Raw genomic sequence first — 24,271 nt, 5'->3', positions numbered from 1 at the left:
GGAGAGACAGATGAATCGAGCCGTACCATAGCTTAATTAGCTTAAGAAGATATTTAGAAATACTTTATTTTTTATATAAAAAGTAGTCTTTTAAGGCCTAATATATAAGTATTTAAAAAGCTATTTTTTATTTATTTTATTAAGCTTTTAATATTATAATAAATTATATAATTATAGCTTATATTATAATAAGTAAGTATATATAAGTAAAATACTTAATAAGCTTATAAGTATATAATATATAGTATTTTAAGCTTTTTATAATAAAAATTAATATATAAGAAATTATATTTCTTAAATATATTTAATTTAATAAAATTAAAAAATATTATTATATTAAATAATATTATTATATTAAAAAATAATTTATTACTTTTTATTTATAAATATTAATTTAAAAATACTATATTTAAAATCCTTTTTTTTAAATAAATTAAATATTTTTAATATAATAGTAAAATATACTTATACTTATTATATTAATTTAAAGCCTAGTTATAAAGCCTCTATCTTTATTTATTAAAAAGGCAAGGACTTAAATTATATTTTTTATTAATATATATTTTACTTTTTTTACTTTAAATTAATATATTAAAATAAATACTACTAAATTAAGTATAGTAAGGTTAAAATTATTATTTATAATACTTAAATTATACTTAGTTTTAACTTTAGCTATTTTAATTAAATACTAAATCTTAAATTAATTACTTAACTATATAAATTTATTTTATTTTTATATAAAAAGTAAAGTTATAATATAAAGTTAAGCTCTTTTATATTTTTAAGCTAATATTTATTATAAATAGTATATAATATTTTTTTAAACTAGATTTTTAAAAGATTTCTTATTTATATTTAAATTTTACTTTTTATAATAAAATATAATATATTTATATATATAAAATATTTAAATAAATTATATTATATATATTTAATTAATAAAAATTTCTATTAATATATAGTAAATTCTATTTAAATAAAATAATTTTAAAGTATTTAAAAAGCTAATTATTAATAATAAATAGTATATATTATATATAAATTAATATTTATAAAATACTTTATATTATATATTAAACTAATTAAACTTATTATAAATATATATATAGTATACTAAAATAAAAAAAATATTAAGATTATAGTATATAGTCCTTATAAAAAGGCATAGTTTTTAAAAAGAGTTTAATATAAAGTTAGATTAAATATATATAAGGTTATAATAACCTTAATATAAAGTGCTTATAACTTTATAGTATTATTATAGCTATAAAAGGAGTAAACTATCTCTTTATTTTAAAGAGGTTTAAAGATAAATATAGTTACTTATAAACACCTACTTTTAAAAGTGATTATATAATTAACTCTTAGACTACTTAGTAGTAATTAATAATTATATACTAACTTTTTATAACCTTAGTTATCCTCTCTCTTTTTTTACTTTCTTATATTATATACTAGCTTTAATAAAAAAAGTCTAGTTTATAAAAATATATAATATTATTATATATTTAATAGCCTTAAAAAACTTTATATAAAGACTTTTATATAATAAAAGTTTAAAATAAAACTATAATAAAATAAAGTTAAAAAAGTAATATATTTATTATAAAATTTATTTAAAGAAGATTATTTAATAAAAACTATTAAGAATTTTAATTAAGCTAAATAAATACTATAAGTATATTAATATATAGTTTATTAAACTACTTATATAAGTATACCTTTAATTTAATAGCTAAAAGCTAAAATATATATATATATATATATTAATAAAAATATATATATTAAGTCTCTGCCTTTTTAATAAAAAAAGCAAAGACTTAGCTAAGGCTACTTATTAATTAATATACTAAGTATATATTTAAAATAATTTAAAACTATAATTATACTTTATATTATTTTATAATATACTAGTTATTATAATATTATATAATATTTTATATAATATATAATTTTACTTTAATTTTATAATATATATATATATATATATTATAAGAAATATTATAAAGTATTTAAGTAAAATACTTATAAAAGTTTTTTTATTAATACTTTTAGTATTTTTATATATTTATTATTATTATTATTATTATTACTATTATTATTATTACTATTATTTAACTTTATTTATAATATTTTTTACTATATTTTTATAGTTCTTTTTAGTAATACTTAATATTAATACTTAGTATTACCCCTTTTTAAAAAGCTCAGGTGGTGCTAATACTGTATCATAGACCTTGGGCTTCTTCTCTGCTCTACGCCTTTTCAATTCAAGCCATGGGTCCTCCTCTACTACCCTTTTTCGTTTATGGCCTTTCTTTCTTCTCGTGTGGCTATTTTCGTCCTGAAAAGCAGCTGATGTAAGAATGCCAGCAGCGTCGTCTTCCAGGTCGCGCTCTGCTATGCGCTCTAGCTCCTCTTCCCTCTTTTCCTGCAGCTTCAACTCTTCTGCCCTCCACTGGTCGTAGAGCTTGTGCATCTTGCGTTCTTTGCGGGTTCGGTACACTTTGAAGCCTTGTGCATCTTTGCCGTCCTTGGTTACACTGGTTTTCCTGGCGAGCCCTGATACTGGTAAGGCTGCATCGACACGGCTCGCGAAGGCTCCCAGATTCTCGCCAGGGCGAATCTGAAGGTCCTCGCTCGGCTTATCAGACTTCTTTGCGGACGGTTTCTCAGCTTGGCCGTCATCCAAGCCTGACCTGAGTTTCTTCCCCCCTGCCACGGCCATGAGTCTCCTGAAGGCTCGTGGCGTATCATTATTCCTCGTGGAGTTCCTGTGGCGTTTCTTCGTGACTCGACCGTCAGAAGTGGTCGTCGCATTGCGCTTGCTTACTGGGAGAGGGCGCGCGCTCTCTGTTGGGGGCAGATCAAATCTACTCTAAAGGTTAGTTGGTAAGAATTTCACATGATGAATTGGACACGCACTCTGCTGCATTGTCGCCTTTTTTTGACCTATGTTTGTGAGGCATGATGTGTGTATCGAGGTGGTGTGTGTTTGGAGATGAGCAAAATGCTTGGCCAGTTGTACGTCGAGATGTTGAAATTTCTCTTATCTAGAACATTTCGGTTCTTATCAGCTGCGACATTACTCGGTCCCTAATGCACTTGTTCGTACAAGTACCTAGTACATACCGCGACAAGATCCCTTACATGGTGATCGAACGAACCTCGCCGCTCGTATGCTTTGAGAGCGGCGCACAAAGGATCAGCCTAGACGCATTACAATGCTGCTATAAACATGAGAGCCCAGAGTATCATGATCTTGGCGTTTATCCTGCGCCTGGGATCCCTACAGCTACTCAGTAAGATGACCCGACAGAAGCGTAATGAGTCCGAGAATCTCATAACATTACTAGTACTGGGCAGTACCCGAGGCAGCACTTACTAGTACACACTACCTACGTCAACCGTATCTATCCTAAGTATTGCCAGTGATTGACTACAGGTTCCTACCTACTACTAGGTAGTACTAGTACTAGTATCTACCTAGCATCACACTAGAAAATCTACCTACCTACCTACCTACGTAGTATATACTTAGTACCAACGTCTATACAGAGGTATTCAGTCTGCGACTATTCTAAACGTATATAAAGTATAGTAGGTATCTTCAATCCTACTTTTGAATCACCAAAACCCCAGCAAGTGAAAGGATGTAGCGCCTTTGACTCTGTGTACCTTATGTAGAGAAATCGGGCATGCTGGATACGGGGTAACGGAGCCAATGTCGGATTGCTGGTCAGCCTCCCCAATAATAATATACTGTAGTACATGCCTCTCGAAGAATCCCTGCCACTAGCACGAAGCAACACTTATCCCCAGCCCTCACCTCATTGCTCTCCATCTGCGCTAACGGTCATTTCCATTCCGCGCCTCTCTTCTCTCGATAACCGCATCATCATCAGCCTCGGCGGATTCCTTGCCTAAACCTATATGTTTCTCATCTAGCCGCGCCACAGCAAGCAGCCAGTCTCCCCTCGATTCCTTCGTCCTTCCAGCCTTCTCCGTCGGTTTTGCCTCCCTTCTTCTCTCCCATCCGCAGAGCGCTTATGGAATTCGCCCCCTCGCCCAAATTCTTGCCTGAAACAGCCGCCAAGCTAAGGGTCAACATCACACTGCTTCGATAACTTTCCGTCAAGCATCTTTTCCTGCTTTCGATATCCCATCATTTGCCATACAACACTACAGTCCTGCGAGCGCAACTGCTGCGGTTCGCTGTTGGCTTCGCTTCGTCGTAGCGGTTTTGCCTTTGCCATCGACCGATCACGCGATTTGAGCGTTGGAGAATCAACAGGGCCGCCGTCGAGAGAAATTCGAGTCGCGCATAACTGCCATCACTACCGCCTGATTGACGAGTCCTTTCCAGCTGCGCCGACAGACTTGCCCGACGAGCTCCTGATCCTTGTCGCGCGAGGCCCGTCGCCATTATAGTTGCCGCGCTTGATCATCGCTCGGTAGTTCAACTGCACCTTGCTCATTCATTATGAGAGAAGTCAACTTTAGTATCCCCAACGTCAACAAGGCGTCGGTGGGGATCACCACAGCCTTATACGATCGCCGAGCACTCGACTGCACCTCGACTTTGCCTCTGATCAATTCGCTTAACCATCTTGCCTATCTTACAACGTCGTCGGCACGTATCCGCGATATTCTGACCGTGGATGGGGGTATCGAACGCCTTGTCTGCATCCTCAAGCAGGGCCGGAATGGGGACATGATGAGCGTTTGGAAGTGGAATCTGGCGTTTCAATGTGTTGTGAACATTGGTGTCCGAGGAACGGAGGCTGTGCGGACCAGGGTAGTGGAGGCAGACATGGTTCCTGTCATCGCCACGATCCTGGACAACTACATCAAGGTCATAGATCGGTGTCGCGAGAAGGCGGACGAGCTGAAACAGAAACAGTCCCATGATCATCACCACCGACACAAGAATCATGACCACCGGCACTCGTCGAAAACCTCTCCTACCTCACACAGCGGCCGCTCAGCACTTCGCGATGGAGAAGCACGAAGTCTCGCACGACGAGAGTCCTCGTCCACACCTGATGCTTCAGAGGCTTCAGCAGGACCATCCATCACCCCGACAGGACAGGGCATCGACGCACATCTCTATGCCACTACCGATGGTCCGATTTCTCCCACCCACCACCGGCTCTCCGATTCACAAGGGCCCGAATCGCCATACGCTACTACAGCGGGTCAAGACGCTCATCCTCCTGCTCCTAGGGCCCTGACTGCTGATGCCCATGAGGGGTTCGCGCGAAATATTCGCGACATAGATCGCCTGACATCCATGACCGCCTTTGGATCTACTGACTTGATGGCCCAACCACTGTCACCAACGACGCCCGTCCCTCTTCTCCAACTGCGGCCGCCCGCAGTACGATCTGTAGCAAACTTGGATACTACAGTTGGCCGATCGCGAAGGCGGCCCTCAATCAGACATCAGAACTCGACGGCGGAATCGGATGACTTCAATGGTGATAGCATGCCATCGGACGAGGCACCGGAGGCTGAAATGACGGGTGCTGCGGATATGCAGTCTGCTGTGGGTATCCAAGATATCACCATGGATGATAACGAGGCTCTCTTGGCGGGAGACGCGCTCGATCTGACCAACCCCACGGCATCCGAGGCCCACCAAGACGCCGAGACGTTCAATATCACTCACCGCACAAATCTCGATGGGAGCATCCGAGAGGACATGACACACACTCCGGTTGCGCCAGTGGGCCTCTCGCCCAGCCGTCCGAACCTTGTCGCAACACCACACCCGCCGGCTCAGATTTCTACCATTCCCCGGTATCTGCTTGACCGCCACCTCATCCCCCATCCGCAGTTGCTGTCCGCAATGCCACGCGAAGAAGACGTGCTCATGTCTCTGCAATTGTTGGCCTACGTCTCAAAGTATTGCTGCCTGCGGACGTACTTCCAGAAGAGTCATCTCGTGCCGAGTCTCGCAATTGGCAAGGATCTTTTGGCCCTAGACACAGACGACGAAGAGGAAGCGGGTGAGGAAGCGGCCTCTGCAGGCAATGGAAGCGACATTGAGGACGAGTACCTGCTCGAGGACAACTTCAACCTATTTCCCTTGGTCGAGAAGTTCACCGTCAGGTATCACAGCACGGACATGCAATACTGGGCGGGTGTGGTGATGCGGAACCTGTGTCGAAAAGATGACACGCGCGGGGGAATCCGACAATGCGCCTACTATCAATGTGGCAAATGGGAGGAGTTCACTCGCCAGTTCGCCAAATGCCGCCGCTGCCGCCGAACAAAGTACTGCAGTAAGGAGTGCCAAAAGAGCGCCTGGGCATTTCATCGCCATTGGTGTGTGGCTGCAGCGCAGTGACGACGTCGCGCGCTTCAGGGGGGGGGCTGATCTCTTTCTATTTCGCTGTTCCGTTCTCTCCTCAGCAGACATCGAAGACGCGATCTCTCCTCGGTCTTCGTTCTTCTCATTTGGAAAATTGCGACATACATAACATCACAAAGCGTTCCGTTACCGCATAGCATTTCTTCTCGATACCACTGGTTCTCAAGGCGTATTAGGTTTGTTTACATCATGATCCTGGGCACTGCCCCTGGCACCGTTCCGGCCGCTCGACCTGGTAGTTGGGCCACGTTAAGGACGTGGAGGTTCAAGAATCGGGCGTTCTCATGCCAGAGACACACTGTCGCACGACGACTCTCATTCGGCACACAAGGCAGACGTACTGCAATCTGCGACATATATGCCCACATACTTACTTACTGTAAGGGCATTATTAGATGAAGGCAGGGATTCACTGGGTTATTTGTCAAAACATCATCGGTTTTACTTTGCATTATTTTAGAATACATAGCAATCAATCCACCGCACAGCTTCTGGCGGCGCAGAATCCAAGGACGAGACCGCCTTTGTATCTACTTGGTGATGAGCATCTCATACTTGGCTCGATAGATGTGCTGTCATCCTGCAGGCGGAGCTGACACTGATATCTCGGAACCCCCGAGTGCTGCCGCAAAGCCCGTTGCTGAATAGTTAATCCCTACTCATAGCGGAGACCATGGCCGGAGCGATCCTCACGATTGCGTCACGTTTGCTTGTTTCGATTCCAAAAGAGAGGGGGGGGACGAATTGATGCGATTATGGAAATCCTATATACTCTACTCACGGGCAGATTGTGAGGCCAAGGCTGAATGGAATCATTGATGGAAGCAATAGAAAGAACAGTTGGCTTTGAGGCGGGTAAGCTCTCAATGATTGGTCCTGATAGGCAGCGGGAGAAGAAGTGCACCTGCGCCCCTGACTGAGCACGAGTCTTATGACTCAGCGCATCGGGGCCGTGTGGAAGGTCTAGATACCGGTCGAGTATGTTTGACCGACTAAGGTTATTTGGACGCGGCAGCCTTTCTCCTGCTCTTGCCCGGACGCGATGCCTTGCCCTTCATCTTCTTGACGTTGAACCTGGAGAGATCACCGGAGCTGAGGGCATCTCCCGACTTTGCGTGGCGCTTCTTGCCTCCAAAGCCATACTTTTCATTCTTCTTCTGGCGCTTGACGTTCGGGGTACGAGCCCCCGACTGTTGTCGACCAGCTCCCGAGCGCTGCGAGTGCTTGGCGATTTCATTGTCCACGCTCACGTCAAAGATGTCGGCTTCCTTTGTGCCGACGTCGGAGCTGTGTTCCTGGCGTTCTGTGAATCGAACCGCTGTTAGCAGATTTGCATCGTACAAGGCTGGGGAGTCCAAGTCTGAGAGACAGGGTGGGGGTTCAACATACTTCTCTTGAGCGTCTTGATCTTGTCCAGCACCTCACGCTTGGCCTTTTGCCGCTCTTGGAGCTTGGAAACCTGCACCTGCTTGCCAAACTTCTTCAAGTCACGCAGCTTGCGCGCTTCAGCTGCCGCTTTCTTAGCGGACGCTTCCTCGATCAACTTCGCCTTGATCTTCTCCATGTGGGCATCCTCCTTGACCATCTCGGCAAAGTAATCCTTGGGGCGCGAGAACGGTACGCCTTCCCGGATCAGGCGAGATCGGCCCTGGCGCACGGCCTCCAGGCATTGTGAGTAGAAGGCGAGCTCTCGTTGCAAGTCATCCGAGACATCGGGTATGGATTCTGAGGTCTGCGCAGAAGAGACAACGGACTGGTGGGTAGCAAATGGAACACTATTGTCCGTCGGGATCGATATCCTGTCGAGCGCTGCAAGGAGAGCCGACGTGTTGTTGATGGTCAGTCGTGTGTGTGGGACAATATCTTCTCTCTCTTCTTCTTCGAGGTCTTCGAGGTCGGAGACGGGAATTTCCTCGTCGTCGCTCTCGTCATCCCCCTGGCCGTCATTGGCCTCCTCCTCCTGTTTTGGGTTTTTGCTCTGGTCGGACTTTGCTTTTCGTGGCAGTCTCGCCTCCATCTCAATTGATGATTCAGAGGTGTCGCTCTCGTAGATGGCATCGAGGTTCATCTGTGCGCATATTGTTAGCAGGCCAGACAGGTTGTTTCAGAAGTGCAGTGCAATCCCAACCTTTTCTTGGTCGTCTGCAGTCGCCTCATGTGTTTCGTCCAAAGCGTCCCCATCCTCGCTCTCCGGCTTCTTGTCGCTTGCTTTGTGAGCCTTTCGCTTGGCTGCTTCCTTCGCCTTCTTTTGCTGCTTGAGCTTTGCAAAATCGACCCCCTTCTCGGCAGCCAGTGCCATCTTGAGCTTGCTTTTCGTCACCATTGTGTCCGATATTCTTCTGTTAGGAATGAGTATTCCAGTGCAAGTTGCGCTTTCGGCCTCCAGTGAGAATTAGATGCGGCGAACGAGCCGGCCTAGATGTTTGGAAAAATCTCCAAATTCTGCCGTTCTAAGCATTTTTTTTCTCCACCGCCTTGGAAAGCGGTGAGAAGACTAGGTAAGTGGGTGTGATAACGCAGGTACTACAGGTACAAGGTATAACTGCAAGTGCTTGCGATTACCTCAGCAAACACCGTGAGGGTCCCTTCTCCGCAGGAACCTTTGTGGCTACAGTCTCACTGCGAATACGTGCGGAGGATGAGTGGGATGAGTGCATGAGTTGCGAGCCGGCTCGGAACTCGCCCGATGTCGTCCGTCTTATATGAGAGGAAGCACGTATATTCAACAAGATATTGTATCCACAAAGGAGCATTGACTCCAGTATGTATGCGACGTGTAGATCCATACAACAAGAGTAGAGATTACGTCCATAATACCTCGAATACTGTCCAAACCACCACCATCGTAGGGTAGGTAGGTGGCCAAGCCCGTCAACTGGTGAGATCGACGGTGTCCGAAATCCAATCAACCTGCTTCCTCATGCGATTTCTCGCCGGGTCTGCAATGCCTCGCAGGTGCTGAGACGTCGTTTACTTGTAATGCGAATCTCCATGGACCTCAGCCGCCCCCCTATCCAGTCACCAGACATGCACTTGAATCAGTTCACCTGGCGAAGGCTACCTAAGCTCACACATGTATTAAACCCAAGTACCTGATTTTGATATCAATCACCACTAATCTTCGCATGCCGAAAGTACTTCATTCCCACCCAAGCAACAACCACCCAGACCCAGGCCATGACGCACGTCAGAGTGATGAGCGCGGGATAGTAGCCCACGATGGGCAGAGTAGGGTCGTCCTCGAGCTCGGGAGGTGCATACGGCGTCTTACCTACATCCCACGCCCAGCTCCAGACGTCGAGGCAAGAGCCCATCCCCATGACGAAGACGAACCAGGTGACCGTCAGAACAACCCATCCCCACCACTCGGTCTCGGAATAGTCCCAGCCCACGGCCGGCTGAGGCAGCGTCGAGGCGGAATAGGAGAGAGGAGACTTGGCCTTTTGTCGGCGTTCAGCGGCGACTCGCCCAGCGTAGTAAGACTCGGACCCGGAGGACAGAGGGAGGCTGGACCGCAAGGCCGCAGAGGCATGCGTCTCCAGCTGCATCAGGTCTTCCTCGTCTGTCGTGAAGCTGTACATGTCCGCCTGGCCGGGCTCGAAGCACGCTTGAGAAGTTGGCGAGCCAATGGGACTGGGCTGGCAAGGATATTCACTTGTCGGGGACGAGACAGGGGAAATGTCGAGCCCGAGAGCGTCGTGCACCGTGCTCCCAGAGGCAGAGGCAGAGGCAGACGCCGGACTGAAGCGACCAGATTCGGCAGAGACAGGCACATCCGCGATGGCCTCGGTGTCAATGACCAGCGGCCGGCCGTCCCTCCTGTCGCGCTGCGCGCCTCTGCCCAGAAGCGCAACCTTCCTGAGGGATCCCCTGCGACGCCGCGTCCTCTGCTGCTGCGCGGCGGCCACCAGCGCCCGCACGTGGATGGTCGACGCCTCTGCCTCATCTCTGGGCGCCGCGTCCTGGTCGATGGCTGCGTTCATGGCGTGGGATGTGTGCGCTCGCCCGAGGTGAGAGGATTCGCCATGGCGAGGAGGGACCGACGATGTCTGCTGAGATGCCTCGCGCCGACTCTCTTGCGCACTGTTGTTGGGCGACTTTGCGCACTTGTCCATGGCCTGTGCCAATTAAAGGGGGCTTGCAGTCAGTCAGTCCCCCTGTTTGTGGGCAACCTTGAGTTGTAAGCCGTGCACTGTCGCAACGACGTTAACCCTGTCTGGTACTGGTAGATCTGGAAATATCCGATTCCGCAACACTGATTTGCTCGACAGGCTTGTTTAGCATGGACCCTACAGTAGGTACTTGCAAGTTGGTGGCGGGGTTTTGTCTCCAAAGTAGTCCCCTTTTTCTCCCACCAGCCCGCCCAGGTACAGCGGGTAAGTACAGTAGTACATACTACTTGAAAGATGCACCGGTCAGAGAGAGGGAGATGGAGAGATGGAGTTCCAAGGGACCTTAATCAAAGATGCCCGGAGCCCCTTGGAGATTACTTGCACTCTTGGAACGTCATTCATATTTCGAGTACCTAGGCACTGCTATTACCTACACAGAAACACAGGGAGCAAGAGCTGTGATTACCTGTATCGGTGGTTGGTTAGCATCACGGTCCCTTAGGCACATACCGTTTAGGCACACTGTGCGAGGTACCGCATGTTGGAGTTGGACTGTTGGCACGGCGGGCTAAACGCTGAGTGCCCCAGTCTCCTACTCCGTGCTGCAGACCGCAAGCACGCGCGAGGTGTTTTGGATTCGCTGCTAAGTCCCTACCAAGTGGGCAGAGACAGAGGCATGCCGTCGAAATGTCCTGTCTGGATAGGCTGGCCTTGATGCTCTTCTGGCTGAGGTTGCATCTCTAGTCTGTGCCTCTAGCACGGATCCATGCAAGCAAGGCAGTACCTACCTTGGTACGTATAGACAAGTCCCTGTAGAGGTTAGCAGAGGTACCTTACCGTATCCATGCAGGTGACCAGCTTTGAGCTCCTAAGCCAGTCCCCCCCCAGGCACCCAGGCACTGTACAGTATGTAGGTGGCATTGCCTATATAGGAAGAGGCACCAATTTAAACCCCCCCCTGACCCTCCACCCGCTGTTGCGGCACTGTGCTCACGGGCAGAAGCGTGTGTGCTGTCCCTTGCTAGCATCCTGTCGACAGGACAGTCCGGCCTCCATCCAGTCCTGTGTGTTGTCCCCTAATCTTCAAGAGAAGTGGACAGCACTCTCACCGCCGCATCTCTTGCAAAGGCACTTGTTTCTGTCGCCTTTACCTTACAACAAACCACCTACCTTTTACCTTCCCTCACCCCGTTTGCATTCCCATCGCTACTACAGACTCGGCGTCGACCTGCCCATGAATGTCTCTCGTTCATCGTCGGCCCGTCTAGTAGTTCTTTTTTATCAGCCATCTTCTGTCTTACTCCTTCCAGCTCTAGCCCCCCGCCTGACCTAGCTCCTCCATGGCAGCGACCTACGATGTCGGCACGAGAGCGTGGCAGCCTGACGCAGCCGAGGGCTGGGTAGCCTCGGAGCTCATCAGCAAGAATGTCGAGGGCAACAAGACAAATCTGGTCTTTCAGCTCGAAAATGGCGAGGTATGTTGCTGTACCTGATCGCAAACACAAGCCGCATGTCCTGGCGCCCCTCCTCCTCCAGAGCTAACTCGTTGTGCCGCCAAATGTCTAGACCAGGACCGTTACCGTCTCGACGGAGATTCTGCAGAGCGGAGGCTCTGATCCCTCCTTGCCGCCGCTCATGAATCCGACAATCCTTGAAGCCAGTGATGACCTCACTAACCTGTCGCATCTTAACGAGCCGGCCGGTATGTCCCCGTCCTCGACCCCCCGGTGCGGACCTTTGCTTATAAGACTGGGCGGGCAGTGTTGCAGGCGATTCGATTGCGCTACTTACAAAAGGAAATCTACACCTACAGTGGTATCGTCTTGATAGCGACAAACCCCTTTGCTCGAGTCGACTCTCTCTATGTCCCGGGCATGGTCCAGGTGTACGCCGGGAAGCAGCGCGCAACCCAGGCACCCCACCTGTTCGCCATTGCTGAGGAGGCCTTCATGTAAGTTGTTTGATATACGGAGGCCGTGAGCTGCAAGGCTGCGTGTCTGATGCTGACTGGCCTTCCTTAGGGACATGATCCGCGATGGCAAGAACCAAACCGTCGTCGTTTCTGGCGAATCCGGTGCAGGAAAGACAGTCAGCGCAAAGTACATCATGCGCTACTTCGCTACGAGAGAATCCCCCGAAAACCCTGGTGCTCGCAGCAAGCGAGGCGCCGAGACCATGAGCGAGACGGAGGAACAGATTCTGGCAACCAACCCCATCATGGAAGCCTTTGGCAACGCCAAAACCACCCGCAACGACAACTCATCGCGATTTGGTAAATACATCGAAATCATGTTTGACAGCGGGAGGAACATCATCGGCGCCAAGATCCGCACATATCTGCTGGAGCGATCACGTCTTGTGTTCCAGCCTCTCAAGGAGCGAAACTACCACATCTTCTACCAGCTGGTTGCTGGCGCCTCGGACGAAGAGCGGGAGGCCCTGCACATCCTCCCAATCGAGCAGTTCGAGTATCTCAACCAGGGAGACTGCCCAACCATTGACGGAGTGGACGACAAGGCAGAGTTCGAAGCCACCAAGAAATCCTTGGCCACCATTGGTGTCACCGAAGCGCAGCAGGCCGACATCTTCAAGCTGCTGGCCGGTCTGCTCCACCTGGGCAACGTCAAGATCACGGCTTCGCGCAACGACAGCGTCCTCGCGCCGAATGAGCCATCATTGGAGCTGGCCTGTAGCATCTTGGGCGTCGACGCCGCCGAGTTCGCCAAGTGGATTGTGAAGAAGCAGCTCGTGACCCGAGGCGAGAAGATCACATCCAACCTGAGCCAGGCCCAGGCCATTGTCGTGCGCGATTCCGTGGCCAAGTTCATCTACTCGAGCTTATTCGACTGGCTGGTGGAGATTATCAACCACAGTCTCGCAACAGAAGAGGTTCTCAGCCGCGTCACCTCCTTCATCGGCGTGTTGGATATCTACGGTTTTGAGCACTTTGCGAAGAACTCGTTTGAGCAGTTCTGCATCAATTACGCCAACGAGAAGCTTCAGCAAGAGTTCAACCAGCATGTGTTCAAGCTCGAGCAAGAAGAGTATCTGCGGGAGCAGATCGACTGGACTTTCATCGACTTCTCGGACAACCAGCCGTGCATTGATCTCATTGAAGGCAAAATGGGCATTCTTTCGCTCCTGGATGAAGAGTCTCGTCTGCCAATGGGATCCGATGACCAGTTTGTCATGAAGCTCCACCATAATTTTGCGACCGAGAAGAAGCACCCCTTTTTCAAGAAGCCGAGGTTTGGCAAGTCCGCCTTCACAGTCTGCCACTATGCCGTCGACGTCACCTACGAGTCCGAGGGCTTCATCGAGAAGAATCGAGACACGGTGCCCGACGAGCACATGGCAGTCTTGCGCGCCTCAAGCAACTCATTCCTCAAGCAGGTTCTGGATGCTGCATTGGCTGTTCGCGAAAAGGATGTCGCGTCGGCTTCGTCGACCGTCAAGCCCGCCGCTGGTAGGAAGATCGGCGTGGCTGTCAACAGGAAACCGACGCTGGGAGGAATCTTCCGATCGTCCCTGATAGAGCTGATGAACACCATCAACAACACGGATGTGCACTACATCAGATGCATCAAGCCCAATGAAGCCAAGGAGGCCTGGCAGTTTGAAGGGCCGATGGTTCTCAGCCAACTTCGCGCTTGTGGTGTTCTCGAGACTGTTCGCATCAGCACGGCAGGATACCCGACTCGTTGGACTTATGAGGAATTTGCTCTGCGGTACTACATGCTTGTTCACTCGAGCCAACTCACCTCTGAGATTCGGCAAATGGCCGATGCCATCTTGAAGAAGGCGCTGGGCACCAGCACTGGAAAGGGACTCGACAAGTATCAGCTTGGCTTGACCAAGATCTTCTTCCGCGCCGGCATGCTTGCCTTCCTGGAAAACCTGCGCACCAACCGCCTCAACGAATGCGCCATCCTCATCCAGAAGAACCTGCGGGCCAAGTACTACCGCCGCCGCTACCTGGAGGCTCGCGAGTCCATTGTGCAGACGCAAGCAGTGATTCGGGCGTACATTGCGAGGAAGCAGGCCTTGGAGCTGAGGACCATTCGCGCGGCAACAACCATCCAGCGCGTCTGGCGCGGATACAAGCAGCGCAAGGAATTCCTGCGCATCCGAAAGAACCTGATCCTGTTCGAGTCGGTTGCCAAGGGTTACCTGCGCAGACGGAATATCATGGAGACACGGGTCGGCAATGCCGCACTCGTCATCCAGAGAGTATGGAGGTCGCGTATGCAGCTTCGCACCTGGCGGCTGTACCGCAAGAGGGTGACGTTGATCCAGAGCCTGTGGCGTGGCAAGTGCGCTCGTCGAGAATACAAGCATATGCGAGAAGAGGCCCGCGATCTCAAGCAGATTTCTTACAAGTTGGAGAACAAGGTTGTCGAATTGACCCAGAACCTAGGATCGGTGAAGGAGAAGAACAAGAATTTAATCTCGCAGGTGGAAAGCTACGAGGGCCAGCTCAAGTCGTGGAAGAACCGCCACAATGCGCTCGAGGCGAGAACCAAAGAATTGCAGACCGAGGCCAACCAGGCGGGCATCGCGGTCGCGCGCCTTCAAGCCATGGAAGACGAAATGAAGAAGCTCCAGCAAGCATTCGACGAGTCGACTATGAATATCAAGCGTATGCAGGAAGAAGAACGCGAGCTCAGGGAATCACTTCGCCTAACCAGTTCTGAGCTAGAAGCGACCAAAGAGACCAGCCTGGAGCGCGAGAGGGATAACATGAGCCTTCGACAGGAACTGGAGGCGCTTCGGGACGCGCTGGAGCTTGCGAAGCGCAACGGAACGCTCAATGGCGAAATTACGAATGGTGTCAGCAACACGCCGGCCGTGGCCAGTGGACTCATCAACCTCGTCTCCTCTAAGAAACCGAAGCGCCGGAGCGCTGGCGCGGAGCCTCGCGAACTGGACCGCCTCAGCGGCACATACAACCCCAGGCCGGTGTCCATGGCCGTCACCAGCACCTCTCACCGCCAGAACCTGTCGGGAGCCACCTTCATCCCCGGGGTCGACAACATTGAGATGGAGCTCGAGAGCCTGCTCGCCGACGAGGACGGCCTCAACGAGGAGGTCACCATGGGCCTGATCCGCAACCTCAAGATACCCTCCCCCAACACGAACCCTCCCCCCTCGGACAAGGAAGTCCTTTTCCCATCATATCTTATCAACTTGGTGACCTCGGAGATGTGGAACAACGGCTTTGTCAAGGAATCGGAGCGCTTCCTTGCCAATGTGATGCAGTCAATACAGCAGGAGGTGATGCAGCACGATGGCGACGAGGCCATCAACCCCGGCGCCTTCTGGCTGTCCAACGTCCACGAAATGCTCTCCTTTGTCTTCTTGGCGGAGGATTGGTACCAGACTCAAAAGACGGACAATTACGAGTATGACCGTCTTCTGGAGATCGTCAAGCACGATCTGGAGAGTCTCGAGTTCAACATTTACCACACCTGGATGAAGGTCTTGAAGAAGAAGCTGCAAAAGATGATCATCCCCGCCATCATAGAGTCGCAGTCGCTGCCGGGCTTCATCACGAACGAAAGCAACCGCTTCCTCGGCAAGCTCCTGCAATCAAATTCCGCACCGGCGTACAGCATGGATAACCTCCTCAGTCTGCTTAATAGTGTTTTCCGGGCCATGAAGGCATACTACTTGGAGGATTCAATCATTACTCAGACCATCACGGAGCTGCTGCACCTGGTTGGCGTGACTGCCTTCAACGACTTGCTCATGCGCCGCAACTTCCTGTCATGGAAACGAGGCCTGCAGATCAACTACAACATCACTCGAATTGAGGAGTGGTGCAAGAGCCACGACATGCCAGAAGGCACGTTGCAGCTTGAGCATTTGATGGTATGTGAAATGCACCTTTGACAAGTTAACGATTGATGTATCAAGGATGCTAACCACACCGGGCCTTTTAGCAAGCAACCAAACTGCTCCAACTGAAGAAGGCAACATTGAATGACATTGAAATCATTCAAGACATTTGCTGGATGTGAGTTTACCTTTGTGGACAACCCTCCCCCTTTTGTCCACCTTTGATGCTGACGGCGATTTTAGGCTCTCGCCCAACCAGATTCAGAAGCTCTTGAACCAGTACCTTGTTGCCGACTATGAGCAGCCTATCAACGGAGAGATTATGAAGGCCGTCGCCTCTCGAGTCACCGAGAAGAGCGATGTCTTGCTCCTGCAGGCGGTTGACATGGAAGATAGTGGTCCATATGAGATTGCAGAGCCCCGTGTCATCACGGCGCTCGAGACATATACCCCATCATGTGAGTTCAGCAAGGCAGCAGATCTACGCATGGGAATCGAGGCTAACGATTCTTGCGCTCTAGGGCTACAAACACCTCGTCTGAAGCGGCTAGCAGAGATTGTCTCAGCGCAGGCCATCGCGCAGCAAGAAAAGCTTGAGGCTGGCGAAGTCGATGGTTTTGACGGTCATCAACAACTAGCCGAAGTCGAGGAGTCATCCGAGACGGAGCAGTGAGCGGCGACTTCGTAAATCTTTCTGTGGAAAGGGGGTGATGCATCACGTTTGAAAAGAAAGGGGGCTGTCTAGACGTCTGATCTGCGCATCCGGGGAGGAGCGGCTAGCGAGTGTTGATATATAAGGTCAAAAAGAGGGTTTTCTGTCAAGTGCTGCAGCACGGCAACATATACTTGGGGGCATTTTTTTATGTATAGAGCGGAGCGGATTTAGTTCTCCCTATTTAGGCAATTGCGCGGTGTCCGCTGGTATCAAATGAAATAATTATGAAGACTGAGGGAGCGAGGATTCCAGCAGCAAAGAAGTCAAAAGACGAAAAGAGAAGGGCGAAGTGGTTAAAAATCGAAAGACCGGTTTGGTACACGGAACCTATGTAGGTAGACGAAGAGTGCGTCAAGAGAGAGAGCGAGAGTGAGGGTGGAGTTGGCCTGTTTTTTTGCTTTAGTTGGGCGTTTTGCACCTTGATTTTTTCTTCTCCATAGTAGCGAAAAGCCATCATCGCATCTCATTTTCTCAACTTATACTCTCCCGCTTCTCAAGCGATTTAAAACCCCAGAAAAAATCCCTGCAATTACAGAATCAATGCGCTCAGCACCGAATATCATCATCACCGGCACGCCCGGCGTCGGCAAGACAACGCACAGCGAGATTCTCGCCGAGCGGACAGGCCTGCGCCATCTCTCGGTGAACCAGGTGGTCAAGGACAAGGAGTGCCACGAGGGCTGGAGTGACGAGTACCAAAGCTGGATCGTGGACGAGGACAAGGTACATATCTTCTCTACCTTTGCTAGGAAACCCAAGGAGGAAAACATTCCTCCTTCCTCTTTTCATTCAGACACCTTGCCAGAAAGGAACCTTGAGGCTGACCTTGGTTGCGAATTTCTCTTTTTTTCTTTTAATGAGCAGCTTCTGGATGTCATTGAGGATGATGTCAAGGCTGGGGGCTGCATAATCGACTGGCACGCCTGTGACCTGTTCCCACGCAGCTGGATCGATCTCGTGGTGGTGTTGCGAGTAGATTCCAAGACGCTATACGACCGTCTTGAGGCAAGGTAAAGAATCTCCCCTCTATCCTCACTCAGTCGTTTGCTTCTCATCACCTTTGGGCCATTTTATGTGAGAGATCTCAGCGCTGACAAATTCATGTGACTTCTTGTCATCTTATGTGAGAAAACAGAAACTACGCAGAATCCAAGCTCCAAGAAAACTTGGACTCTGAAATCATGGAGGTGCTGCTGCAGGAGGCGCGCGAGGCCTTTGACGAGGAAATCGTGGTTGAGCTCACGAGCAACGACTCGGAAGAGATGGAGTCCAACATTGATCGCATAGAATCCTGGATCAAGCAGTGGAAGACAGACCACGCCGACTGAACAGCGCTATGAGCTCTTGATACCACGTTTCCTTATCATCTCTATTACACTACATATCCTCATCTACCAAGGACGGATCCCCAAGGGCTAACACCCCCCCTATCTACTTGAGCCACCATGGGCGGCGAAAAAAAGGACATCAAGTATCCAAGTATGGCCCTTATCCAATGGGCCTTGTGTTCGGTGGTGCTTGAGCGGAAAGCTGCCCTGCCGACATCGCCATCCCCCAACATCTTCGCAGAGGTGGCCCTGCGCTGGCCGAGACGCAGCCTGTATCTAAGTCTATTTATCGCTTGTCTCTCCAATATAGATCGGACGCATGTAATGTGCGCCATGCAAAACCCGCACTCACGGGATCAAAACGCGCCGGCCTTTCTCAATTCTTCCTGTATCACCTTGTATTTCTTCCGTGTCTTTGCGTGTCCAGTGATCCACTTGATGGCCGCGCCCAGGAACCTGGCAAGTGGCAGTGCGAGCATCTTCTCGTATATCGACGCTACGACCAAGAACGCGATGCCCAAGAGGACCACGAAAAAGCTGTAGCTCGTGCTCATGCTGCTTAGTTGCATCAGGTCAAACAACCAACGTGGTGGACCTGCAATCATGTATATGGTCGCCGCGAGACTCAGAACGATGGTTGTGATGAATGGCCCTGCAATGATGATTAGACTGATGAAGCCCCAGCTAGGATGACCAGGATGTGAAACTCACAGTTTTCCCACAGGGGATGTCTAAACGGAGGCCCTGCGTTGAGAATTACTCCGGCAAAGATGTATTCGAAGCATGAAACGAGAAACAGCGCAGTGTTCTCCGAGCTTTTGATGCTGGTTTCGCCATGCTTCAGCACCGGTGGTTCGTACCAAGGCTGCTCTCGCACAGTGACATAGGCCACGGCTTGGATCGCTATGCTGATACCCATCAATCCGAGCAGAGGCACGAGGACCTTGCGCGAGACGAGATCCGCGGTTGGTCGCTTCCGGCAGAGCTTTTCCGCAGGCCCAGCCCAGCCCATGAAAATAGCAATCGGGAGAATGAGAAGAAGATCGATGAACAGGAACTGGAAGTCGCCCAGGTTCGAGCCTTTGGAGTAGAGGAAGCTGACGGTGGTGAACTGTATCGCCGAGTAAAGACTCATGTACTTGAAACAGCTGAAGCTCGTCACGAGAGCTGCTCGTCCCTCCCTGCCAGACCAGTCAGTAAGAGGAAGATTGAGGAAAGCGAAGAGCCCTCAAACTTACCTGATGACTTCTAGCACACACCGTATGTCGAAGACCTGTGATGTAAATGGTGCGGCTACCGAAGCCTCGGCTTGGGACAACGAGATGCCCACATCCGCAGCCTTTAGAGCGCCACAGTCGTTCGCGCCGTCGCCACAGAAGCCGCAGGAATAGTCGATGCTTTGCAGTTTCTCTACCAGCTCGTGCTTTTCATCTGGCGACATTCGAGCAAAGACTTTTCCTTTTACGAGCATCTGGAAAGCTTGTTAAACGCATATTCCTGAGCAGCACGAGATAGAAACATACCTTGGAAACAATGTCCGCTGGGGCATAGTCGATTATCCACCGAAATGCCTCGCCGCTGACAGCCAGAGAATAGTTTTGCATGCTGGAAATGTCGTAAGGAAGGGAGATGTCGCCTTCTGGCGGTGCTGGAAGCGGCTGCGCAATGATTAGCCCAAGTGCCCAACCAGCTGGACAATGGTCTATGTTTGGACTTACAGTCAAACTTGTCTTGTCGAGAAGGTATATGTTATTGTCGATGCTCTCCCACTGCAATTCTGCCGTGGGATCCCGAGAGTCGCCTGTTTAGCATTAGCATTGACTTTTGGATAAGTTCAAGGATTGCGCTCGCTGACCATGAAGAAACCGAGGCACAAAACAGTGCGCATGGCGATCGAGAAGGCCGCATTCTCTGGCAACGCTGACTGCCGTGAGGATGTTGTCACCTGTGACCATCACAGTGGCGATGTTGGATTCTCTGAGCTCTTTCAGCACCCCCGCTGTGCTGGGCTTCAGCTTGTTCTCGAAAATGATAAAGCCAATGAAGTCAAGATCCCGCTCAACCTCTGAACGGCTCATCTTCTGCGCCTTAACCCAGCTGAGTCGGTTAAGATGGCGGGTAGCACATCCGATGACACGGTAGCCTCCGTGGGTGTAGTATGAGAGAAGCTCGTCGTAGTCCTTTGGAACTAAGATGTGTCAATCCTGGTGTTGTATCAACATGAAAAGTCCGCAACTTACTGCTTTGAGGCCGGCAGATGTCTCGCATAGCTTCTGGAGCGCCTTTGACGAAGATGTCACCGTCTTTTCTTCCAAAATGCCTCACAATGACGCTGGATCTTCGCAGCTGCGAGACAAACTCAAAGGACTTGAGGACGCCGAGTTGGATGGATTTCTGGCAAGGTTTGGTCAGTTTGCATTCCTCGTCAGATGTGTTCATCAGCTACTTACATCAGGTGGTGAGGCAATTGAAGGCGAAAGGCCCCCGGACTCCTCGTCTTCGCCTTCCATGATGTTGTGCTTTCCCTCTTCAAAGGACCAGCCCGTGAACTCGAACATCTTGAGGTCCAGCGGGTCGCCCACGAGCTCGCCATCAACGGAGCGAAGGGAGTGGCAAGTTGCCATGGCATGAAGAGCGGCTTGTAAGATGGCCTGGGAGGACCGGCTCGTCTCTCGCTGCTCAAACAGCCGGGGCTCTGAAATGACGTCGCTGAACTTATGGTCATCCGCCGAAACAACACGAACGCCAAGAACGTCGAGGCCGTCTTCTGTGAGCGTGCCCGTCTTATCAAAGCACATGATGTCCAGCTTCCCCCCGACATTCACCCTCTGCGGACTGATGCAGAAGATCTTGGCTTTTTTCAAGCGGGCGAGCGCAAAGTTGGTGCCAATGGTCAAGGTTGCAGGCAAAGCCGGCGGCACAACAATGGTTATGAGATCGAGGGCGCGGACAATTATCAAATGCCACTCCAGCTGCAACCGGATGAAGTTGACGAAAGAGGCGATGAAGCCAAGCAGAGCCACAACGGCCATGACACTGATGTATCTGAACGAGTCCCGGTAAAACTTGAAGCCGGAGGGTTTGGGAAACAACATGGATCGCACGAGAGCGCCTTTCGTGGTGCTGAACCCAGTCCGGACAACGAGCGCTAGAGCAACGGCATCACCCCCCGAGTCTTCTTGGGGGCGCCTCGCCCGAACGATTTTGGTTCCGCAGAAGAGAAAGTGTCGCGCAACTTCGGGAGAAATGGTCGATGCGGTAAGGTCGAGCTGTGCCAAGGTGTTGTCGGTCGCTGGACCCTTTGAAACAGGAACCGATTCGCCTTAACCTAGGTCAGCTGCAGTACTATAATGGACGAGACTGCATGAACATACCCGTGAGCATGCTCTCATTGACAATGCAGTCCCCCGAAAGCAACAAGCTGTCACTTGGAAGTTGGGTCAGGTTAGGGTCGCTTAGCTCGTAGACATCGCCAGGAATAAGATCAGCAGACGAGATGTATGTCCCTATGCGCTCATCAGTAGCTATCCTGTATCGATCTGCTTAGAATTTCACTTACAAAACCCGTTCCGCAGCACTCGAACGTCACATTCGAAGCGGGATATTTCTCGCAGTCGTTTCATTGTCTTTGGGGGGTCAGATTCGCAACAGCTTCAGCTGGGAGGATAGTCTGGACTCACTGCTCGGGTTTCAACGAGCGTCGTCGTTATGCTCCCAACAGACATGGCAAAGATGCAGATGGCATAGTAGTAGTATGAATCCAGTGACCAGAGGATGATACTAGCAATCTGGAATATGTAGAAGGGATGCAAGACCTGGGTGAAAATGTTAGCCGGCTATAACCACAATACTGGAGTCGCAAACCCATGCTATTTCTTCTGTATGTGTCTATAGTGTGAATTCGAAGGAATGTAGATTTACCTCGTCAACGAGCAGCTGACTCATGGATTTCTGCTCTATGTCGATGAGATTGTTTCCAAAGAGGATTTCGCGAATCGACTTTTCATCGCTATCGAGACCAGCGCGCACGGCTTTCATATCGGTCCAGCTCGGGTCTTTCCAGCCGCTAAAGAGAACGAACTTGTCCTTGATGGGGTGATAGCAGAATCGAACGTAGCGGTAATTGAGCGATCGGAGGTCATCAACGACGGGGTCATTCTCGTCGTCCAGGCCGTAAGCCAGGGGTTTTTCTGGAAGCCCGAACATGGATGAAAGGGGCTGGCCATAGTCCTGGACTCGCACCTGGGAGATTTCCATCTCGCCCCATTGGTTTTCTATAACCACCCAGCTGCAATCCCTCAGGGGGCAGGCCTGTCCCAAGAGAGAGATGTACAACCTAGGGAGCCATCTAAAGACTAGATATGCAACACCTCCGGATAGGATACAGAGGATCAGATAGGCGATGTAGCCAGCGGTCCTGGTCCGAAATCCAGCAATTGCGATGGTCAAGTCTTCGTTCTCCACGTACACCTTTTGACTGGTGCGGCCGAAAGGATGTGAGCTGGTAGTCGTGACATTGCTATCTCTGCGAAGAAGATGGTCGTGCACAGAGCTGCGAGAAAGCGACGAGGAGCATCGATGGAGCACATAGTCATGGTTATATGCCAGACTGTCATCGTCGGCTAAACGATCTTCGTCGTCATCATCGATCACCGCTCCGGCGAACTCGTGCATATCTGCTGGTCGAGATTAGTACTCCATAGGCGATTTCGAACATGCCTGGTTTCCCAGTAGATTCGCACCTCTGTCAGGGCTCGGCTCATCATCGTCGTAATAGAGAAAGCTGGTCGTGGAATCGGCTCGAGACCGGCGATGGGAGAATGCCGAGACACTGCTCGGAAGGCTTTCGGCCATTGGGCCAGAGAAGAGCTGCGGCGAAAGTTGTTAGCTAGTTGCCATGGCAGCTGGAAGCTAGATCGTGCTGTATCAGATCTTGCACGCACCTCGTCGTGGGCCATCTCGACGTCGCCAAAGAAGCTACTCTGATTGCTGGCGGGGCGCAAGTACGATGGACGCGGACGAGCAGGGACAGCAGTTGGCTCTCCGTTGGGAGCTGCTGATGAGGTATCACGGTGTTCCATGGTCACGGCTTGTTCGAGGCTACCCGGGGTTCATTATATATGTCGGAAGGGCAGGATTGGCTTCGAAAGATGGCGTAGAAGGGAACCTTATCCAGCACTGTCGTCTAAATCATAGTTTGAGGCGCACGACATTGCCGAATGGAAGATGCCCGGAGGTGAAGAGATCGCGTGGCACCGAACTCAATGCGCAGCTCTCGCTCAGCCGCCGGTCGCGCAAGTTGGAAATAGCCCAGCGGTGGATGGTGAGATGTCATCCGTCGTCGATCGCAGATGAAGCAATCGCGATAAGAGAGGCGCGATACGGACTAGGACAGTCCGGGCACAGTATATTCCAGATAAGGCAAGGCAGGGAAAAGCTCAACAAGCTTTAGCACCCCGATAGTGGAATGAGCGCCAATGGTCGAAGCAAGGCGCTGCATTTAAACAGTTTATTGATTATCTATACTTTGCGCAATTCATTTATCAAGATACTTTATATTCAGTAAGGTAAGGTAGGAACTGTATCGGAGATGCCATGGTCCATCTACTGAGGTACATACCTACTACCAGTAGTATCATCAGCATACTCATCTCACCCCAAAGAGACTAAATGTCTATACCAGTAGTATGCCCAGTCAAAGTCTTGAATAGACTGTGTAATCTAAGACCTATATCCATGAGAGCTTATGATATCAGAGACCTGGCTGATTCATACCTCTTGCTGCCTACTACGTACCTACCTATGTAACTAGGCAGTACTAGTCGAATAACACTGCCTACATAGTACTAGCACGCTTGCAGAAACTACAGTAGGCCTTACCGATGCAGCAATGACCGCA

General features: G+C 49.6%; 7 protein-coding genes across 7 annotated transcripts; 3 read left to right on the top strand and 4 right to left on the bottom strand.

The window, feature by feature from the left end:
* Positions 1-2,191: 2,191 nt before the first annotated feature.
* Positions 2,192-2,881, bottom strand: TRIREDRAFT_66161 (uncharacterized protein; the record flags this gene model as incomplete). Its single annotated transcript, XM_006967611.1, has 1 exon — positions 2,192-2,881. A coding segment is annotated over one exon (690 nt), but the record flags the coding sequence as incomplete, so codon positions are not given.
* A 1,605-nt stretch (positions 2,882-4,486) lies between these two features.
* TRIREDRAFT_22950 (uncharacterized protein) lies at positions 4,487-6,891 on the top strand (the record flags this gene model as incomplete). The annotated part of the gene is made up of 3 exons (XM_006967532.1): positions 4,487-5,031; positions 5,096-5,129; positions 5,255-6,891. The coding sequence occupies 3 exons, from the start codon at positions 4,487-4,489 to the stop codon at positions 6,353-6,355; spliced, it is 1,680 nt and encodes a 559-aa protein (XP_006967594.1). The 3' UTR covers positions 6,356-6,891.
* A 486-nt stretch (positions 6,892-7,377) lies between these two features.
* Positions 7,378-8,702, bottom strand: TRIREDRAFT_66154 (uncharacterized protein; the record flags this gene model as incomplete). Its single annotated transcript, XM_006967610.1, has 3 exons — positions 7,378-7,682; positions 7,769-8,447; positions 8,508-8,702. The coding sequence occupies 3 exons, from the start codon at positions 8,700-8,702 to the stop codon at positions 7,378-7,380; spliced, it is 1,179 nt and encodes a 392-aa protein (XP_006967672.1).
* Positions 8,703-9,483: 781 nt separating this feature from the next.
* Positions 9,484-11,301, bottom strand: TRIREDRAFT_123186 (uncharacterized protein; the record flags this gene model as incomplete). Its single annotated transcript, XM_006967609.1, has 3 exons — positions 11,280-11,301; positions 10,926-10,957; positions 9,484-10,497 (listed from the first exon to the last, which is right to left on the bottom strand). The coding sequence occupies exon 3, from the start codon at positions 10,492-10,494 to the stop codon at positions 9,484-9,486; it is 1,011 nt and encodes a 336-aa protein (XP_006967671.1). The 5' UTR covers positions 10,495-10,497; positions 10,926-10,957; positions 11,280-11,301.
* Positions 11,302-11,613: 312 nt separating this feature from the next.
* TRIREDRAFT_123185 (myosin) lies at positions 11,614-17,460 on the top strand. Its single transcript, XM_006967692.1, has 7 exons — positions 11,614-11,966; positions 12,058-12,193; positions 12,253-12,442; positions 12,513-16,362; positions 16,434-16,507; positions 16,573-16,787; positions 16,851-17,460. Exons 1-7 carry the CDS (start codon positions 11,832-11,834, stop codon positions 17,000-17,002), a joined length of 4,752 nt encoding a protein of 1,583 aa, XP_006967754.1. The 5' UTR covers positions 11,614-11,831; the 3' UTR covers positions 17,003-17,460.
* A 55-nt stretch (positions 17,461-17,515) lies between these two features.
* TRIREDRAFT_80499 (uncharacterized protein) lies at positions 17,516-18,372 on the top strand (the record flags this gene model as incomplete). Its single annotated transcript, XM_006967691.1, has 3 exons — positions 17,516-17,767; positions 17,909-18,054; positions 18,180-18,372. The coding sequence occupies exons 1-3, from the start codon at positions 17,585-17,587 to the stop codon at positions 18,370-18,372; spliced, it is 522 nt and encodes a 173-aa protein (XP_006967753.1). The 5' UTR covers positions 17,516-17,584.
* A 142-nt stretch (positions 18,373-18,514) lies between these two features.
* TRIREDRAFT_123183 (cation transporter) lies at positions 18,515-23,453 on the bottom strand (the record flags this gene model as incomplete). The annotated part of the gene is made up of 14 exons (XM_006967608.1): positions 18,515-19,024; positions 19,084-19,553; positions 19,611-19,843; positions 19,896-20,030; positions 20,091-20,173; positions 20,228-20,560; positions 20,613-20,766; positions 20,823-21,694; positions 21,747-21,878; positions 21,932-21,998; positions 22,053-22,187; positions 22,294-23,048; positions 23,115-23,241; positions 23,316-23,453. 14 exons carry the CDS (start codon positions 23,451-23,453, stop codon positions 18,729-18,731), a joined length of 3,930 nt encoding a protein of 1,309 aa, XP_006967670.1. The 3' UTR covers positions 18,515-18,728.
* Positions 23,454-24,271: the final 818 nt, after the last annotated feature.

Source organism: Trichoderma reesei (assembly GCF_000167675.1).
Source record: "Trichoderma reesei QM6a unplaced genomic scaffold TRIREscaffold_18, whole genome shotgun sequence".
NCBI classification, from domain to species: Eukaryota; Fungi; Ascomycota; class Sordariomycetes; order Hypocreales; family Hypocreaceae; genus Trichoderma; species Trichoderma reesei.
The sequence above is the reverse complement of the archived record's forward strand: the minus strand, read 5'-3'. Positions and strand labels throughout refer to the sequence as shown.

What these genes read in the sequence shown, in the direction of transcription:
- TRIREDRAFT_123185 (XM_006967692.1), top strand. Translation starts at nt 11,832, where the DNA reads ATGGCAGCGACCTACGATGTCGGCACGAGAGCGTGGCAGCCTGACGCA. An exon ending in ATTCAAGACATTTGCTGGAT is followed by an intron (nt 16,508 to 16,572) that starts GTGAGTTTACCT and finishes CGGCGATTTTAG; the next exon opens with GCTCTCGCCCAACCAGATTC. An exon ending in CGAGACATATACCCCATCAT is followed by an intron (nt 16,788 to 16,850) that starts GTGAGTTCAGCA and finishes CTTGCGCTCTAG; the next exon opens with GGCTACAAACACCTCGTCTG.